Source organism: Habropoda laboriosa, unplaced genomic scaffold, assembly GCF_001263275.1.
Source record: "Habropoda laboriosa isolate 0110345459 unplaced genomic scaffold, ASM126327v1 scaffold15, whole genome shotgun sequence".
In the NCBI taxonomy this organism is placed as follows: domain Eukaryota; kingdom Metazoa; phylum Arthropoda; class Insecta; order Hymenoptera; family Apidae; genus Habropoda; species Habropoda laboriosa.
Window position 1 is genome coordinate 2727309 of NW_017100141.1, and position 15872 is coordinate 2743180.

General features: G+C 36.9%; 2 protein-coding genes across 2 annotated transcripts in view; one reads left to right on the forward strand and one right to left on the reverse strand.

The window, feature by feature from the left end:
- LOC108570844 (histone H3.3-like) overlaps window positions 1-1131 on the reverse strand; it is a 4769-nt gene extending 3638 nt beyond the window's left edge. The window contains exons 1-2 of the mRNA XM_017932769.1: window positions 1128-1131; window positions 396-446 (exon numbers count right to left, since the gene is read on the reverse strand). Coding sequence (XP_017788258.1) covers window positions 396-446; window positions 1128-1131 — 55 coding nt within the window. The remainder of the gene's footprint in view (window positions 1-395; window positions 447-1127) is intronic.
- LOC108570855 (restin homolog) overlaps window positions 407-15872 on the forward strand; it is a 17860-nt gene continuing 2394 nt past the window's right edge. Inside the window, exons 1-15 of the mRNA XM_017932780.1 lie at window positions 407-536; window positions 1147-1289; window positions 5902-5970; window positions 6754-6906; window positions 6978-7172; window positions 8288-8489; window positions 9141-9360; window positions 10128-10172; window positions 11232-11372; window positions 11455-11619; window positions 12179-12199; window positions 13054-13234; window positions 13305-13964; window positions 14025-14143; window positions 14201-15868. Of these exons, the coding sequence (XP_017788269.1) occupies window positions 1178-1289; window positions 5902-5970; window positions 6754-6906; window positions 6978-7172; window positions 8288-8489; window positions 9141-9360; window positions 10128-10172; window positions 11232-11372; window positions 11455-11619; window positions 12179-12199; window positions 13054-13234; window positions 13305-13964; window positions 14025-14143; window positions 14201-15868 (3951 nt within the window). The 5' untranslated portion in view covers window positions 407-536; window positions 1147-1177. The remainder of the gene's footprint in view (window positions 537-1146; window positions 1290-5901; window positions 5971-6753; window positions 6907-6977; window positions 7173-8287; window positions 8490-9140; window positions 9361-10127; window positions 10173-11231; window positions 11373-11454; window positions 11620-12178; window positions 12200-13053; window positions 13235-13304; window positions 13965-14024; window positions 14144-14200; window positions 15869-15872) is intronic.

Genomic DNA, 15872 nt, shown 5'->3' on the forward strand with positions numbered 1-15872 from the left:
GGAATTTATCTACATATTAAACTATTTAAAATTTTATAAAAAAAAATAATTATATTGGAAACCTTAAACGTATATACCAATATTATTTGATGCCAAAAGTCAGTTAAAAGAGCGTAAATGGCAATACCAATATAAACACTGAAATCATTGTAAAAATTGCCGTTTCAGAAGAGGAAAAAAACATAAATCAAAAGAACAATTAATTATAAGGTTAAAATATCTACAACGGTGTTTGTAAAATACACGCTAATCGCTCGAAAAATTGCAAACAATGCGTGAAAACAATTTATCGATCAAATAATTGTGTTAAAGTTGAAGAAATGCAGGGTAAAATCGACGGAAAATTATGAATTAATTCACAAGTAGACCGTGACGGCGCTCCTGGCGCCAGTAATTGTCACTTTTCCGTTGACTGCCGTGTGAATTTGTACGAGTATTTTGCGGTGCTTGTTCGTGAATACAGTGATGTTACAATTATTGCTTGTAAAATATGTTAATTAATTGTTTGCAAAAACATCACGTCACAATTAAATAAGGTACGTTGCCTCCGCATTTTTATTTTAAACGACGAGCGTTAGTCTCGAAGAGGTTAACTTCCCGTTTGACATTTTTTCACGTCATAATATCCGTTTTCAAATAAAAATCGTATTTTAAAATGTTCTATTCTTGCATATAAAAGTAACAGATGCTATTTTTATATATGTTAACAAATGTCAAACGATAATTATGGTGTTGCGCATTTTGCGTAAGTGCGTGCGCAATTCAAGTTTCGATTTCGATTCAACGTACTGTAACGACTTTTCGGTTACGAATTTTGAACGCAATATAACGATACAGCTGTTACCGAAAAAACGTTTCAAAATAGTACAACTAACAAATTGTGAAAATTAATAGTTCATTAAAATGTATTTAACTTGTTTTTACGATGATAATTTGATTGTTATATGTATCATTTAATTCTACATCTTGTAAAATAGTTTTTACCATTAATACTTCGTATACTGTAATTTGTGTATTGTTATTTTTCTTCTGAAATTTTATCGCGATATTAATGTACAATTTTGTCATTCGATCGTTGAATTTATATTTTTTTCGATCTGTCAAATTTTTCCCCAAATTTTACTAACCCATATTTTCGTGTTTCAGTGTTACATAACAGTGAGTGCATCCATATAAAATGAGTGAGCCAAAGCCATCGGGAATAAGACCACCATCGAAAATTGGTCGACCATGCAGCAATTTACCACCAAGACCAGCAGTTCCACCATCATCCCCCAGACCATCAATGAGTGAGTCTTTGACAACCATATTACACTACACTGCTACACATATTTTAAACCTTTATTATATTATCAATTGTTTCATTAGCTTAACTGTGTAACGTACCTTATGATCTACATACAAAACAATATGCATCTTGACAGAAACATATAGATGTTAAAAAAAAAAAAAACAGTAAGCTAATGCTATCACAAGAAGATAGCAATTTCGTCATAATAATCTATATTTCATTACATCATTCAAAATACAAACACCGTTGGTACAAAATGTTCCATTTTAGAATGTAGCCAACTTGCACACCTTTATTTATAATTTACATTAATTAAAATTCGACCAAACTTGTTCGAACGCGTTCGAACACTTGTCCACGCCCAGTACACGTGTGTATCGGTCAAGAAAGCGATGCAGATAAAAGGTTAGAATGGTTCGAAGCTCGGCGGGGGTCTGTTAATTCCCCACGCGGTGTAAACGAGTACGCCCACAAGACCCTGAGACGAGCGTGAACGAATGCTTTTACAAGCCCGAGCCCGCGAACTCCTTGCGAGTCGTTCCATCACCTCTCAACGCAACGCATCTCATCCGAGATCTGGTAAATATACCGACTTCACATTAAAGAACTCTGCGATCATTATCGAGTTCCGTGAACGTTCTGTTCCATTGAAGAGATCATGCGAAAGGGTAAAGTGAATCCTACTTGATTTTCGTGTTACTAACTGATCAATTTACCATTCAATAATATTCTGCTTTTTTCAATGAATTTGTTTGTGTTTCATAGGATTGTTTCATCGGTCTATTCGTGTCATTTTTCATTGGATCCTTGGTGTTGTTTTTCATTGCATTCTTTGTTAATTAGGAGCAATTTAAGTTGATCTTCTGTGTGTTGTTCGTTAATAATTTATATCAATTTTTTTGAGGTTTGGATCAGTAAATTGAATTATTTTTTGGGTCTGAAATTTTCTTCTATTGTAGACATTCCTAATATCAAATCATCAGGTGTTCATTGCAATTTCACCATAGAATTTATTGCAATTTTATTGGAGAGTTAGATCAGTAATTTGAATGATCTATGGGATCTGAAATCTTCATCCTTTGTGGACTTTTCTAATTCCAAATCATCAGGTGTCTTTCCATTTCCAAAACTGTCCCTTTAACACATTAATCAAGAATTCTAGATCCTCTAAATCTAATTTGTCCAGCAACCCTAATCTTCCTTGGATTCTCCAACCTAACCTAAACATCATCTCCTAAGGACATCTCCAGAGATCCTAACACGTGAGTACCAACATCCTGTTCTCCTTCAAAGGCACGCCGACAAGGGTAGCCATTCATCCACAGCAACTTAAACCTTGATCTTCTTCTAGAATAGCCGCCGCAAGATGCAGATAGGTCCCCGTTCGATTATTCACGGCGCGCGGAGCGGAAAGAGACGCGCGCCGCGTACAAAAGCGCTTGGTCTCGCATCGAGGGCAGCTATCTTGCCTTATTGGTTCATCCAGTTGCACCGTAGCTAGGAAGGGACCGGCGGCGCGTGCACTCGGTGCAGTCATCGTCGCATGACGCACGCCACGTTATGCAATCCGCGTGTGTTTATTGTACGCTCGATTTCCAACCGTTTCGTCTTTCCTCCCACGTGCTACGCGCGCTTCCCATTTCGGGCAGGACTTTTCACAGTGTCCACCTTGCACCCATGAACCGTCGCGCCTCTACCGGCCCATCTCGGGTGTCGCAACGCGATAGGAAAGCTCAAGGTAACGATAGCAATTTTCGACTCGTGGAAACGGATACGGTTTCCCGATACCTGATATATTAGTCGCTAGGGAGAGTCCCCGTTAGTCGAGGAAGGAAGAAAAATTCATAGCTCTAGATATATATGGGTGTCCTTTGACGGTGTGAGATGGTTAATAATTCTTGATTTACAGTGAGAGATTTTCAGCATCTCAATTATGTTATTTATGGGATATTTCTTAAGTTTTATTTGTTATTGCTTATAAAATGATTCAATGGTAGTTACATTGAGGAATAGTAAACATTATGCAAAAGAATGATACAAAATTTGTATGGGATGCTGAGGACACCCCATGTACATAGCTGTGTCACATTGTACTACGTATTAAATTAAGGGTTGACGGCATTAACAAAGGAAAGGTTAACAGCTAATCTGACGTCCTCTTATTTAGAATCGTTTATAGCCGTCATTGCAATTAATTGTCTTCAATGTAGACCACTTAAAATGGTACCTGTCTTTCAATATCTAAACTTGTGTACTACTCGATTCTCATTAATTCGCATTCTTGAGGTTCTTCAGTCAAGTTGTCGCCGCCTGCGCGATTCCAAACTTGCAAACATATCATACAAATGTTTACCCGTGTTTCTTCTACGAATCCTCATTAGCATTTCTTCACAGATCATGGCTCGTCTAAGGTGACGATCTTCCGTTCTGACGTAATCGGCCGTCTCATGGTGTTCAATAACACTGTGTGACACCATCGACTAAATATGGAGGACAAGATCGAAGATCGGTTTAGGCACGTTTCATATTTATGTGACAGCAGTGGCCACTATTTTTTCCTTGAATTTCTTTTATGGCGCCATTCAGATACGGCTCCTTGGATCACATTCTTGATCTTCATTGAAGAATTTCTAAAATAAAAATCTCTGTCACGTTTTTTGTAATGAAAAATATTTCATCGATACGGAATCAATTTCAAGTCATACAATAGTGATTTCCGAGATTCCAAGCTCGCCGAGAGAAGTACAAAAAAAAAAAAATTTGATACATCAGCGAGTGACTCGTTAAGCGTGATTGAAAATCGATTCTGGAACAGAGATTACAGGGATCTCGTTACCCGCTGCGTTCATTAGATTAGATTCCAGGAACAAATTGCTACCTGACGACCGTAGTAGTAATCGTATCGCTACCACTATTAACCTTGTTTACATATGGATCGTCCAGGAGCGACGAGGTATCATAGATTGTATGACTATTTACACAGATCCAATTACCAGCGTTCCGTATGTCAGCCGGTCAAGGTGCTTGACACTGTCTGCTGTTTATTTTGGTAGGCTTGTTATCCACTGTTCCGTCGACGCTAAATGTAGATTACACCGAGAAAGTTTTACTTTATTTAGTCGTTCGTTGTGTTCTGTAGGATTCACCTGAACTTAATTGGCCCTCGTACTTGCATAGTTTCTTCTGAATAGTTCTTTTTTTTCCTCTGAATGACTCACGTGCAATGATTCGAAGCGTTAGATGATGATGCATCGCTCTTTATATAGTATTTGGAAAGTAGATCTACGTCGCAGCCTTTGAGGATCAATAGATATTAGACATTTTTCCTTGTTACCTTACAAATTAATTACAGTGGAAATCAAACAAATTAATTATCGTAGATTTATTCCAATCTTTAGGAAGGTTAGTTTTCCGCCATTTTCCTACTACAGTTGCTTACTTTCCTAACCTCTGTACAAATCTTAATTATCTACTCTAGTTATCTTAAATTTTCATACAAGAATGCATGTAATTTATTCGTTCGCATTCGATGCACTTGTTACTGAAATCTCGAGCATTCATCGTTCACACTATGCGAAGAGTTATCTTTGACCATGGCGTCGATATACGTATGTATATCGCGATGTGTGCGATTTCACGTTCGATCGTTTCGCTCTAATCGCAGATCGATCTCGTCGAACAGATATTTCTTCCCACACGAACGACCTACTACACCCGCTCGCCCACCGATCGCTCATGAATAGTTAATTAAATCGCAAATCACGACATTTTTCTCTGGTTTTTTGTCGACGGTGATCACAACCGGCGAGATAATACCTTCAACTCACGTTGCAATTGAATTACTGTCCAGACAGTTATGACATCACAAGAAGAAAAAAAAAGGGAACTATGTATATTTTTAATCACAAATCTCTTATCGTGAATTAAAATGCAAGGAAGATAAAATTTTTTAAGAAGTGAAAGAATATTAGTACTCAACATTCAATTGTGTCATAGTTTATTTTTGTTACATTCAATTTTCAGGATGAGCTTATACAGTTACTTATACAGGGTGGCCATTAAGTCGTCTTACCATATAAATATTGAATAACTTCTTTCTACTGTATGTTTTAAAATGTTTCAAATGGTAAAGTGACCTATGGTCCACCGTGTACATTCACAGAACTCTCGAGCACAAAATTTACAGCTCCATGAGTTGAACATGGCCGATCAATTCGTACCCGAACACGCCCCGTTTATCCCTCTTTTACATAACTCTCCACCTAATAACTTCGCCCGTAGGAAATGAACTTCCTCTCTTACGTATCTTCGAATTGCAATTAAAAAACATATTACAGCTTATTTTATCGTGCGTGACGCGATCGTAAGATACAAATCTTAATCTTTCGTTACCACCACGTGGCCGTTGTATATTGTCACCTTTGCTACATTCATTTAATAATGTTTTCTTTCTTTTCTTCGCTGTTTCGTTTTTTAATCGTGTTCTATAATACTCTCTCAACCCTTCGATAAGACACATGATCGAGAGTGGTAAGCTTATTTGTCCCGTGAAAGCATGCTTTTGTCTTGTATGATTTGCATTGTTTTTGCGTTGTTTTGCATGACCACAGACCAGATGGATCATCTCTGGGAAACGCACGGCCGTCGATTAAGCGAGGCTGGCCTGCGCAGAGGATCAGGTAGGTGCTTCGTTTCACGTTTTTTTTTCCGTTTTTTCTTTGCGCGTTCTGTTATGACTTCGCGAAGGAATGCAAGGTCGATCGGTTCACGTTTGTTTTTGATTCGTTCCTTTAACGTTTTCCTCCCGTAACGAAATAACGAGTTCGAAATTTCCTTGAATTTTTTATGGAATATTCCACAGGAGAAACAACTTGAAATAATAAAATATACTTGAAAAGATAGGTTTAAAAAAGATAGAATTTCATATAAAGAATGATTTTTTTTTATTACATTATGGAATGCTACGACAATTCCTTCATTGCTGTGTCGCACACATCGCATTCCGTTTATATTGGCATTTGCCCAGAAACGTGATGCCTTGAGTATTCCAATCGGCACACCCGTGACCTGAAATTCTTGTATACGTGGCCAATCTTCACTAAAACGAACGATTACCTTTGCATCATTCCGTAATAATTGCAACTGCATCGTCTTCTCTGTAAATCGACCGTAAGCACTGTTAGTTTCGCGTAGTTGGTAGCGCTTGTTGCACGTAAGCCTGGAATCACAGAAAAAAGCGCGCTAAATCAACGGGAAATTCAAATCAACCAACAAACATTAATAAACATCCCACCGAAACATTCTTCTCATCCTATAACATTGTCCACTCATATATATATATAAAAAATGTTTCAAATCACACGTCAAAGAACCAATAAAATAAAGAAAGAGAAAACAACTGTCCATTAAAAAAAAAACGAAGCATAGAACTTTCCAGTTCCATTAAACGCCCTTCTATATAGATAACAGCGTGGTCCTGACCGAGGACACGGACAGCTTTATAATTGGCGACAGAGTATGGGTCGGTGGCACAAAATCAGGCTCCATAGCCTACATAGGAGAAACGCAATTCGCCCCTGGAGACTGGGCTGGTGTGGTTCTGGACGAACCTATCGGTAAGTCCAAACCACCATCGAGAAGATACTCCTTCGGTGTGTAAAAAATTAACGAATAAGCGACGCTTCAGGCAAGAACGATGGATCCGTGGCCGGATGTCGATACTTCCAATGTGAACCGAAGAAAGGAATCTTCTCTAGACTGACCAGATTGACGAGGACACCGTTGACCGATATTTCTGCCATTTCACTGATGCAGAAAACGCCTACATCGCCACCTGACAGCGCAAAAGGGAGTCTCAGCAAATCTATGTCTCCGTCATTAAGTAAGGATCGCTGCAAGAGACACCCTCGTCCGTATTATGCTTGAAGTTGTTTGCGAATGCTAGGAACGAGAAGCATGCGAGAGGAATTCGAACGAATGCGGTTTCCTCGTGCTTCCTCTTGGTAGAATTGTTGTAGACTAGAGGGGGGAGTTAAATAGAATGTTGTTGGTAGATTTTGGGGGAATTTTGTGGACTTGAGAGATGTATAAATTTTCAATTATTGTATTTCTTATATAAGGGAAGAAAAAGTCTGCAAAATTCTCTGTAGATTGTGGCTTCTAAGCGAAACCGTGTATAGTTGCACGCTGTTAAGTTGCACCATGTAGTCTGTTATTATCGCTGTGTCTAACATGTAGCACGCTGTATCTTGTTTAATAGTATCTCAGCATCTATCTGGATTTCTGTTTCCTGATACGCACTGAAACATATAATGTAGTGTTGTCTGCTGCACCTTGCATCTTGTACCGTCTATGTTCTTAGGTATTTGTTATTTATGTAGTAGTGAAACCTCCGTGCGTTATCTTGTGTGTGTTTAATAAATAAATTGAGCACCGCTTCCTCACCTTTTTTTCATGGCTTGTATTGTAAACATTATAAATGTAGATGTATCGTTGAATTAACTCTCAACTGAAATGAAAATGATTCTAAAACACTATTCGTTTGATGCATTGAAATATTGATTACTCTGCCCAAAATTCATTACTAAATCTTTAAATCTTTAATGAAATAAAAAGACTTGAATTTCACATTTAAAAATTATCCATATTAATTACTCGTGTCACCGTAGTAGCGCTAATGGCGTTATGGTGCACAATAATATTACGAATGTCGCCGTAACGGCGCCAGCGGAGTGGAAACGATGAAAAATTTCAAAATTAGAAAAATTCTCAAAAAAAAAGTGCACTTAGAACCTTCTAACAATTCAACCATAAACCATGAACTCCTTAAGGATCCCATTTCCAGCCAGTTGAGGGTTAACTACAATCGCTAGAACAGGAAGAACCTTTGCATAGTTATTTTACGTAACGTACAGCTCGGTATATTTTCTTGCATGCGTTATGCTACCTCGAAAAATCCACGTGTCATAAAATAGCGTATTATAACTCGTCACACAGACGCATCAACGACGAGTCTGTCGTCCATGGTGTCGCAGAGGGATCTCAGGATAGGCGAGAGGGTGATAGTATCGTCCAGTCAAGGCAGCAAAACCGGTGTCCTGAGGTACATGGGCCTCACGGAGTTCGCAGTTGGCGAATGGTGCGGCGTAGAACTCGACGAGCCTATTGGAAAGAACGATGGTTCAGTTGGTGAAAGAAGGTCTGCATCGATGATCGAATCTTTTTACAGTCTGGGCCAGAGATTTCGGCCTCTCAAGGTCGTTTCCCCCACCACCGCGCCTCTGACTTCCCTCACCACTCTTACTTACTCCACGTGCTTTCGCTTTTATCGCGCATGAATCAAACAGATACGAATGAAACTTCGTTCCTTTTTATTATATTTCTTTAAACTTTTCAGTGAGTTCATTGACACTACGATGAGATTACAATAATACCAGATTTCGATGGACTGAAATCTTTGGCCCTAGTTAAAACAGAGAAACGTACGTTTCTATAAAAGCAGCGTGGGAGGAATGTTTGTTCGATAAAGCTCCCAGCGTCTAATTAATTGACGCTCGATACGTTGCTAAGTGTATTTATAGCCTTGATTGCTTTTAGTACAGATGTAAGCAGATAACGCAGTCGCCTTGAGATTCATTATGAATATTCTTACTATATCATCCTCTAGAAAAAAGAAAAAAAAAAGTTATGTTACCAATTCTGTTAAAATTATACAACACAAATGAATCTCATCTGAGAAAGATTTATATTGTTAAACTCACAAGTTGATTATAGTGTTAAGAAAGAAAAAATATCAATTAACTAGTCCTGTTTGCATACAACTTTGCTAACTGGTTTAGCGTTTATTCAGGTACTTCGAGTGTCGACCTAAATACGGCTTGTTCGCACCCGTGCACAAGGTCAGCCGGTCGCCGTCTAGCAAGAGGTCATCGTGCATGGTGCATAAACCAACTGGCGCCGCCCTGAACACGTCCCTGAGGAAGACCGGTTCCAGGGAGTCGTTGGTCTCGGTGTCGAGCATCGCTAGTACCACAAGCACAGCCACCAGGGCTGGTGTTAGCGCCGCGAGGGTAAGATTCACGGTGCCAGAGTGAGGAGGATGGCCTGCAGCTTGCATCTTCTCTTCAGAGAGCAGATTCCTGACTGTCTACCTTGTTTGACACGTACGTTGCTTCAAAATAATCAGAGAAAAAGGAAGATGTTTAAAATAGAAAAAAAAAAGACACGTTTCATTTAGGTATATCTAATTTTGCATCGTCTGATTATTTTGGAACAACTACAACGAACGCGTTTTTTTTTTCCTGATTTGTGTATGAATAAAAAGCATCACTGTTTCTGTTAGGTTGCTTTGAAACGCGTCTGCGAATGGAAATGCGAATTGTTAGCTTGTTAGTATCTATAGACATTGTTAGTACGATAGGTATATATATATATATAGACATATATATATACACATGTGCGTTATAGTTTGTTGTTATCGTTGTTGCTGTTCTTGTCAAATAACCTCGTTGAGTGTTAGCCATAGTCAAGTATAGTCTGATTCGAGATCCAAAGAGACGTTCAGTATTCTTGATCTTTGGATCTACCTAACTTAGTTGAACGCTTATAAAAACAAAAAGAAAAAAAAGAAAGAATTGTGTTAACGTACAGTATTTTGTTCACAGAGACGTTATATCTTGTGTTTTGTTTTTCTTTTTTTATAGAGAAAATATATATTTATTCGTTGAGAAAGGCAGTAGGGTAAATGGTAGGAGGAGAAATTCTGCGGCTTTAAACTGAATGGCTGTTGCATGATGTATCTTTACTTCTTTTTTTTTTGTTGCATCAAAAATTCCAGAGGCCTGGTCTCCGCATGTCGACACCTGCACGAATCACCCTGCAGGTGAGATCATGATCTAACATTTACTTAGATTAATTATCAGCCCCGCTGTTTTTTAACTAAGGAGCGTAACAAGTTGAAAAGTGTGTTACAAACAGAGAAGTATTAGATTAACAGACGCATTGTGACCACTTGTATGGCATAATTTTGAAACGAAATTCCACGCTGTTGAGTATTTCAAGATTTGTCATATTTGTTACATTCAGTCACTGCAGACGCTAAACGTTTATTTTTATTAGTGCGTTACCGCTAGTTGTACAGTAGACGTTTAAGTAGCTTAGAGGAGTACTTTGATACTTGTATGTGATGTTAATAAAATCATCCGTCCGTTCCTCTTAATCTCCTTCAAATCTGATTTCCACCTAGAGATGGGTATTTCTTTTGTAATCTTTTTTTTTTTTTATGAACAAAAAGATTTGCTGTTGTTTAGTTGCAGTAATTTATTACACTGATTGTTTAGTATGGAAGCTACGTTCGTTTAATTAAATGTCATCAAAGCAAACGTGTGATAAATATGCAATTTTAATTGATGTACACGTCTAAACGCTTACAAAGTTCACGTTGAGAATAAAGTATGGGATTTATTTGTAGCCGATGACACAACGATCTCGTCGATGATGTATAGCGATAATTGTGTTGTTATTACAGTTGCAAATTTTCATATCACCGTAACCGCTACGCGCCTCGCATTTTTATCACACGAGCTTAGTTCGTACGCTTTCCTCGTATTTATTAAAAACCGGTTCTCCAGTAATGTAAGAGTTAAAGAACGGCGGCAAAAAGAAATCTAGCAAGACAAAGAGGAGGAGGAGGAGGTAGCATGAATAGAATAAACGAGGGTTTTTGCATAACTATGTACAGAAAAGACGCGGACGTTTTGATGACAATAATTAAATATTTGCTTTTGTCAGCGTGAAATCGAAAGAGAAAAAGTAGAGTACAATTTGTGTAAACGTAACGATGCTCTGTACACCTTGAGAAAATCCGTGAAATAGAACGTTTCCAATAAATTCCGTATTGTACAATGCGCAATTTTTCTTACATACATGTCCGTCGTTTTAGGAAACGTTGAAGGAGAAACAGCAGGAGATCGAGTTCCTCCGGAAAGAGAGAGATTTAGAACGTGAACGTGTGACGAAAGCGGCGAATCAGGCAGATCAAGCAGAGCAATCGATAATTTCAATAGTAAAAGAATATGAGCAGGTTGTAGTTGTTAGATATGCTTTTTGCATGCTAATTTCGTATTACGACAACGCTAAGAGGGATGTTTTGATCATTTTTTTAGTATCGAGAGAAAATGCAAAAGACAGTCTCCGATGCGGAGAACGCTTTCTCGAAGTTGCTCGAGGAGAAGAACGCGCTTGCTTTGCAACTGGAAGAGGAGAAGAGGAAGTGCGAAGACCTACTGTTTCGTTTCGAAGAAGAATCGGTTAATAAGGACGATATTCAGGTATACAATATTAAACTTCACTACTCAGTTGTAAAATGAACACTTAATAAAAGCTCTTTGGGTAAGTATATTAGGTATTTATAGGAAGAAGATTGAGTCGTTCTTTAAAATTTTTCAATTAACCCAACGAAAACACGAGGTGAAATAAAAAGACAATGTGTACATTATTTTATCTGTTTTCCTTGTTTCACTTTGTTTCATCAGTTTTCCTTTTTCTGTTATGAAATATACTCTGTTACACTGAGTGCTTCTCAGAAGTACAAAACGTTCACACTGTGTAGGGATTAGTTTGAAAAAATGCTTTCTCTAGAATTAGAAGCTTACACATAATGAACGGTGGTGGGTAAAGCTATAAATGTATCAATTTTTTAAAGATATCAATTATATCTCAGAGAATTATTTAGTATAAGCTACCGCTTACGTCTCTGTAGTTGAACGAAAGAAAGAAAAACAAAGAAATGTACTAAATATAAGAGATGAGAAATTTCATAAGGTACACGAAGCGTGTTTTGTGTGCAGGCTGTGGGTTTAACGCAAAAACCTTATCGTTTATTTTCAGAAAGAGAGAAGTGAACAAAGTGTGAGTATCCGATGGCAGCCGTTTGGGACAGAGGAAGGGTTGATGATGCTGTTTTTCTGCACCGCTTCTCTTATCGTCACTGTAGTCATGTCGTTTAGCATTTCATCGCAATTTTGTCAAAAAGCTATGTGATGTCGCAGTCATCTTCTCAATGCTTTCGCGACTAATTTAATTTTCGAAATTCGTATATAACATTAAGTATCAGAGTTGGAAAGATGGTAGTATTACTTGATGCCAGTTTAAATTAATTATAGGATAATATTAAAAAGCAGAAGAAAAAAAATTCTTTAGATTAAAGAAATTTAAATTGTACTATATATAGAGAATGAATAGATATATTTGTTGTGCTGTTGAAATTCGTTAGAAAGGTGCGGGATTAACACGCTTTCAGGTGCACTGTAAAAGTAATTGCTGTTTCCAGTAATGCTTCTTTCACGCTCAATTTCTGCTTTACGTATCAGTCGACCATTAATGCGTAACGATTAAGTAAGCCAACGTATGAGAAATTTAAATACCAATGTAATTTATTTTATTTATTTATTTATTTATTTGTTTATTTATTTATTATTTATTGTATTTCATTTTTCTTTGTTGGCACATTGTGTTAAATTTGTATTTTCTCGATTTTTATGATATATATTATACACGGTTGTATATTGTTGTTCTGCAAAATGAAATAATATGTCTTACACTTGTTGATGCATATATCAAAGAAACATTATTGCATTTGAATCACACTCTTGCCTAGACCAACCTCTAATCGGTAAACGATGAATATATTGATCCGCTTCACGTTAGTTCATGTATGTCTGAACTGATTTATCGAAATACTAAACAGGTACATTTCTCGTTAGGTGATAAATACTGTAAATGAAAATAGGATCAAAGATCTTGAAAAACAGTTACTGGAGGAAAGGGAACGCGTTGCTCAACTAGAACACGACAGCATAAAGCTTTTTGAAACTGAAGAGGAACTGGCACGTCTTCGTAATGAGACCACCAGTGCCACTGCTCAAGACAAGCTTCAGCTTGAAGGTACTTTGAAGAAGATTTCTTCATGGATAGATACTTCGAGCAATCCCATTTTAACTGTAAATTATTTTAGACTTACAGAATCGGAACAAAATCTTGGAGGAGAGCAAGAGTACTCTTGAGAACGAGGTGCAAGAGAAGATGAAATTGATGGAACAATATGTGACCCAATTAAAAGAGCTGGAATCAAAACTGAACGAAAATCAACAGGAAAGCGTGGTACACAAAGAATCGGAATCTAGTTTGCGTACAGAATTGGAACGTGCAACAAAAGATTTGCAAGAGAAAAGTATGATGATAGAAGATATGAGAAAGGAATATGAAAATGCTTTGCAAGAGCAGTTGCAACAGGTCACGAAAACGATAAGTAACATGAAGAAGGAGAATACAAGCGAAAAGGAATCGCTAATGTCTAAGTATGAAAAAATGGTTGAAGAGAAGGAAAATCTTAAGGCGAAAACACAGGAATTGGAAATAGAATCGAAAAAACAGCTAGAAGAGCAAAGAGTTGCTTTGGAGAACGTTAAGATTGAAAACATGAAGCAACTCGACAAGCTCTCAGAGTCCTTCAATGAACAGTTAAATGTGAAAGATTCGAAAATTAAAGAAGTTTCTGTGCAACTAGATCAGAAGATATCCGAAACTGAAAAACTGATAACTGAACTTTCCACACAAGTTGATATAAGTAAGAAGAAAGATGAAGAGTTAACTGCAGCCTTAAAGAAATTAGAAGGTACGTTTTCAAGATAAAAACACCTCGATCTTTTGACAACAAACGATTTTCAATTTGTAGAATTAAACGAAAAGCTGAAATTAATGGAAGAGAAAAATACTCTACTTTCTAACCAGATACAAGAGTATCAATCGAAGGCTGACGACAGTTTCAAAATAGTTCAAGAAAAACAAAAATTGGTAAGTATTTTTTTATATGAATTAAATTAGGCGATAATGAATATTTTACTACTTTAGGAGCAAGATTTTGCGTCTTTAGTTGTCACCGAGGCTAGTTCTTCCGCGCAAGTGAAAAAATTAAGCGAAGAGCTAAAAGTGAAAGAAAAAGAATTGTCGGAACTTCGTTCCATCACTGCAGCTGAAATAGAGGAATTAACTAAACGTTATCAGGGTCAAATCGAAGAGAAAGCGAAGTGCATCGAGGAGGCGAATGCAAATATATCTCAAAAATCACAATTGCTCAGTAAACTGGAAAGTGATATTGTTGAATTGAAATCGATTCTGGCGAATAAAGATGAAGAAATAAAAAGTCTCACGCAAAAAACATTAGAATTACAGAATGCGCTCACCTTATTAGAGCAAACTAAAACTAATTTGGAGAGTAAACATAGAATACTCGAAAGTAATGCAGAAAAGTTAAACCAACAGGTAGCTGGTGTAGAAAATAAATTGTCGCAAGTCACTGCTCAAAAAGAAAAATTGGAAACCGATATTGCCAATCTAATAAATAGTTCCGCTGACTCATCGGAGCAACTTATGAAATACAACGAGGATTTGCGAATAAAAGAAAAGGAGCTCGATGAGTTTAAAGATAAAGTATTTAAAAGTGAAAGTACGCTCAAGTTGTTAGAAGTAAAGTTGCATAACACGGAAGTAGAATTGAGCAAAGCAAATACGCTAATACAGGAACAAAGTTCCGAATTACAAACTCGTAAAACTGAATTCGAAAAGGAGAAGAAATCGAACACGGAATTATCTAATAAACTTAAAGGTATTGTGGCAGAAAATGCAGAATTTCACAAAATATTAAAAGAGAACGAACGAGTTATAGAAGAACTTAATGAAAAATTGCAGGAATCGTCACGTCTCGAAAACGAAATAATAAAAGAAAGCAAAGAAGCAATACTTAATTTACAAAACCAATGTGACGCTTTAAAGCATTCACACGAAGAAGAAATATCTTCTCTGCAAAAGGAAATGAATGATTTGAAAACGGAATTAAGTACTTCTCGAGAAGAAACGAAGTCTTTGCAAAAGTTGAAAACTAAATTAGAAGCAGATCAAAGTGCTAATCGTTGGTCAATTGAAGAATTAACGGATAAACTAGGAGCTGAAGCAGCAAACCGTTCGAAATTAGAATCCTTGATATCGGAGAAAGATTCTAATCTTCAACAATTGCAAGTTGAGTATGAAGAATTACAAAAAACGAATGAAGCTTTAATAGTTAATAAGGAAATTACCGATAAAAATCTTACGACGTCGTTGGATACTATGTCCAAAGAAGTAAAAGAATTGAAGGACGAACTAGTTACTGCGACGGAAACGATTAAAGTCAAAGAAGACGCTCTTGGTCAAATGAAAAAGGAAGTTGAACAAAATGAAGCACAAATTTCGAAACTTAACGACACTATCGCGTCCATGCAAAAGGAACAGACGGATAAATTAAATGAAATGAAAAAAATACAAGGAACATTAGAGGAGAAAGAGAAGGAAATATCTAAGATAGTGGAATCAAAAATTTCTTTAGAAAGTAATGTGAAAACTTTACAATCAAAATTAGAGGAAAATGTAAAAACTTTAGAATCACAATTAAAGACTGTACAGAATGAATTAAGCGTAAAAAATAATTCGCTTCAAGAGATGGAACATATGATAAAAGAACTGCAAAGCTCCAAAGATGAAAGTGTGA